Raw genomic sequence first — 4,497 nt, 5'->3', positions numbered from 1 at the left:
GGCGGCTAACATTGTAATCATTTAGGACGCGGTCAGTTACGTCGTGCGATGGTCGTAAGATCAGGGCATTCTTGTGACAGTCGTGCATACTCGTATGTCCTGCAAAATTCAGTTTTCTAGTCGCAGAAAAAGATTACAATTTTCTTAGAGCCTTAAAAGCTTATTGCCGGTTGCTTCTGTCACAGCCCACTTGAAAACTTACACCTGGTTTACACACAAAAATTTAGCGTTTTCGAGTGTTAGCCTGTGTTTACACAAGCTCTCGGCCGAGAGTTTATGACCCAAGGGGCGGCAACCTTCGGGGCAGGCGGCCGCCATGTCAGGCTACTTTACTTGAAAACTCTGCCGCATCAAAATCGCACAACGACCTAAATGAATATGGCCGCACGGCTCAGCTCGGAAAACGGGAGGACGAACAGATCTAGAGGGGCTTCAGGAACTGTTTTAGAAGGTGTTTTCTGGAGCTAATCGAGAAACTGAATCTTTGCCACTGAACTAAATTTCCAAGGTACGTTTTGGTACCAGCTTCAGCATATGAATTTCTTATAGAGTAGAGATAAGAGAATAATGATCAAACGAACCACATATAAAAACATTTTCCGTCGACCATTTGGTATATAGTATAAATGTACTTCATAATATTATACGATTCCATTGCTCCGCCCACCTCCCTCAAAACATAGCAATACAAAATGAAAACATAATAAAAATACAAAATGTTAGACGGACGGGCATCTCTCATTGGTTGACCTGCTAACTATGATGGACACTTTGATAGCACAGTGCAGTGGCGTTACCGTAAGCCTGGGTCAAACCAAAGACGTCCTTGGACAAACAAAAAATGAACAGATGATGTAACACGGTTGTCGTCATGTAAATGTTATGTCCACTTGATTATCTTCTGTCAACACATAACAAAGATAAACGGGAAGCTGAAATAGCTCAACAAACATACATATGTACAGTAGACATACGGAGCACACCAAAACAAATGTCTTGTTTATTTGCTCCCTGGCCAGTACAGAATCGAACTACAGATCACTAATAACTGGATATATGACCGTCTGCCGACTCGCTCATGGTTGCAGTTAGCCTCACAGGTAGTGAGTTCTTTTTTCAAACAGCAAACACCACGACCCAGTGGTTGCGATATAGTTGGCATAAGTCAAGTGGTTTATATAGCAAGCCAACTTCTGGATCGCCAGGTCAAAATTCGACTCTTGACCTTACGGTCAGAGGCCCAAATACCTACAGGTGTGTACTTGGTGTGTTACTGGTATGGGTTGGAGTCCGTCTGGGGTACGTTTTAAGCCTTCGGTCCTTTGTATGAAGAGAACAAGAGAACAACAACTTTAGAATCAAAAGATCATCTCTGAGTTGGTGAATTACATTAAACTGTTCTTCAACTAAAAGAAAATGGACTCACCCGTATTTTGACCAAATCGCTCAGTCCTCTTCAGTCAATATCTGACCCAATCGCTCAGGACAGGTGACGTTATGCATGTGTGACGTCATCAATGGGTCAAGGGTTGTTGGAAGTCGACATCGCCCACCGTTCCGGTTGACAGAAGGTTGTTGCGCCTTGACGTCTGCCTATTGTTGTCTTGTCTTCCCTGTTTGTAGTCAGACGTCTCTGCTCGACACAAAGTGTACATCCGGCAGCAACCAGCCACTGTGCCCCCCAGGACAGCCTGCATCATGCCCGGCCGTATCTGTAAACAGTACCCCATCCTGTGTGAGAGACTCGGACTCTTCTCTCAGAGAGGTAGGGACATTGTAATTTGTATGGAAGTATAGTGACTTTCTCTGCCTGTCCTAATAGCATCGGTTGCGTGGTGGGTGGGAGGTGATTTTGACAGTTGATTGATAGGGACGTCACGGCTGAAGGTGACCCAATACGTGCCAGGTGGGGGTAAGTTGGTAGTGTGTGGAGGAATTCAGGAAGTAGTATAATACTCATCATCATCATCATCGGTCGGCTACGGAGTATAATAATACTCAATAGGTTTAACTTACAATTTACACAAAATCATCATCATCTTGACGAGCTAGTTGCTTGGATGTTTCCCTCCATCACATCAATCCCTTTTGAAACTATCACATCTTTTTCACACAGGCTGTGCACCAACGTTTGGAAGATTTGTGGGCTAATAAAGCACGGAGCAGAGTCTGACATGACAGGAACCTTCAGGTAAGAGTTGTACTCTGTTCTGAGGATTCTAGCACTTAACCTAAAGACATGCATATAGCTAACTTATGTACAGTTGAACCTTGCAATTTGCCTTTGAGCACAGCTTTTCAAGTAAATATGTCAAAATATACTTTCTTTCTATAGGAACATGGATGGCACCCAGCACATCGGACTTTCTAGCCATCTCCCCACTCCACACCAACCATCCGGCACAGACTACACCATTTAATGGACACTAAGACAGACATTACCTGCAGTGACAGTACAGTATAGTAGCCTGGTGCTTCCCAGGGGCAAGTTGCAGGATTATAATCTGCTTAACTGTTTTTTTTTTGTACGTTGTCATCTGTCTTGCCATGACTGGTTTACTGAGCCTTTCTGTCAATTGAAGATGGTACCACATGTACAACTTACCCCCATTTGGAAATTTCAAACCTCTGGGAAGTAGTTTTTGTGAATTTATTGGCACAACCATGGTCTGAGTAACTTTTAACGGGCAGTAAGACAGAAACCTTGTTGTGACATGCCCAAAGTGGGTGACTTGCCTTGGTGATGAAGCCATCACTTTCTTCCAACTTGACCTTCATGTCAATCTGCAGTAACCCCCATCCCCCAACCCCATTTTACAGCACTCAAAATACCTCAAACACAAGCAGACACACAAGAATAGCACCCAAACAATACTGGTAATTATGCTGCAACTTGCATCGGAGGGAACACAAACTTTAGCATACCCTATGCCACAGGCCCTATCCAAAATGGGTGAATGCGTGGCATTTTGGTACTCGGAGCAGACACAGGACAGACAACGACACCATTCAGGGGAAAACTGCACAAGGTTTTTTTTAGGAACTAGTCGGGCTAGAAAATTAGTAGAAATGTAGAACCAAAGAAGAAAAGGCCCTAAGCTGGGCCAATTCAAGAACCAGAATACAAATAGAAGTGATATGTAAAAAAAAGTTTTTAAAAGCCTGCAAAAAAAATGCCCAGTCATAGAACAGTCACCAGAATTAAGTTATTCATTTTTTTACCAACAATCATGCTGGTCCTAATGTTCCTTATGTGAATGTAACTTACATGTATATCATTAGATATCTGTACTACACAGTTTAGTTCTGCCAGACCATGCTTGTAATGTCAGTTATGCAAGAAATGACAAAGAACAATAAAAAAATTCCAGAAGGGAACCTGTATCCTGAGTCATATTAGTCAAATTAGTCATGCACCACGGGTGAGAAGTAGGACTACTAACCACTACACCACATTCAAAGAAGGCAAAGCTCTAGTTAAAGAAATAATGAGTGCAATACCCCAGACAGCAGAAAATGTTTCATCTATCTTATGGTAATACATGCGTGTAGATGTACAAATCAAACCATTGCAACATCTGTTGACACTGACATATATTTTGTTTTCAGATCAAACAAAGAACAAGACCTGATCTGAAATGCACATATCATGATACTGCCTTTTCTTACAGAAATGTTTCATGTTATTCAAAATTTTTTGAGAAAAATCCAAAAATTTCACTAACCCTTCAATTACATAATCAGCAACGATCAAAATATAAGCACATAGAAAATGATCCCATGAAGTACATGTAATACTATCCCCAAAGTCTTGAAAGTTCTAATTACTAAGTGCTTATTTGCTTGTCAATGGGAGAAGCACAATTTTCGGTCGCTACTGTTGATCGAGCTCATGTTGCTTAACGCTGAGTGAAGAACCCGTGTTGACTGTTGAAGACAAACGGTTTACATCGACTGGGACCCCTGGAACAGAGAGAAAGCATGCAAGATTGAAAAAGGCGATTTTGATTATCATAGCATTTTCAACCAGGTATCTATGATGGTAACAAGAAAGATAAATGCTGTATGACACACGTACTACATTTGTACTATCCAGAAAATGCCTTCAATTTGTGATTGTACAAGTTGACTGGGCCCTTCATCATCATCATCTATCGGCTAACAGCCGGGACTAAGCTAGTGCAGATTTCTTTCCATACAGCCCTATCAAGCATTACATTTTCTAAGTCATCAAAGTCAATTCCAGTGTCTCTAACTAAGGTATCGGTGAATGTCAAACTTCTGGAGTGCACTCGTCCACGTGGTTTCCACATGAGTACAGATGAAACAATTTCTTGCTTGGCTCGGAAACAATGTCCAGCGAACATAACTCGACGGTGGGTGAGTTTTTGAGACAGTCTTGGGAGTCCTCCATAAATTTTTTCGAGAGTGGCATGTTGCCTCCAAGATATATTCTGTGCCCTCCGCAAGAGTTTTGTATAAGTCCCGTCCAATCGT

General features: G+C 42.0%; 1 protein-coding gene across 2 annotated transcripts in view; it reads right to left on the bottom strand.

The window, feature by feature from the left end:
• Positions 1-3,487: 3,487 nt before the first annotated feature.
• LOC109466480 (THO complex subunit 5 homolog) overlaps positions 3,488-4,497 on the bottom strand; it is a 12,770-nt gene continuing 11,760 nt past the window's right edge. The window contains exon 17 of one of the 2 annotated variants that reach the window (XM_019764224.1): positions 3,488-3,963. In XM_019764224.1, the coding sequence (XP_019619783.1) occupies positions 3,900-3,963 (64 nt within the window). In that variant the 3' untranslated portion in view covers positions 3,488-3,899. The remainder of the gene's footprint in view (positions 3,964-4,497) is intronic. The other variant, XM_019764204.1, reaches the window with a different exon arrangement.

This window comes from Branchiostoma belcheri, unplaced genomic scaffold (assembly GCF_001625305.1).
Source record: "Branchiostoma belcheri isolate BF01 breed outbred unplaced genomic scaffold, Haploidv18h27 scaffold1, whole genome shotgun sequence".
Taxonomy (NCBI): Eukaryota; Metazoa; Chordata; class Leptocardii; order Amphioxiformes; family Branchiostomatidae; genus Branchiostoma; species Branchiostoma belcheri.
Note: the sequence above shows the minus strand (reverse complement) of the source record. Positions and strands in the feature narration are given on the sequence as shown.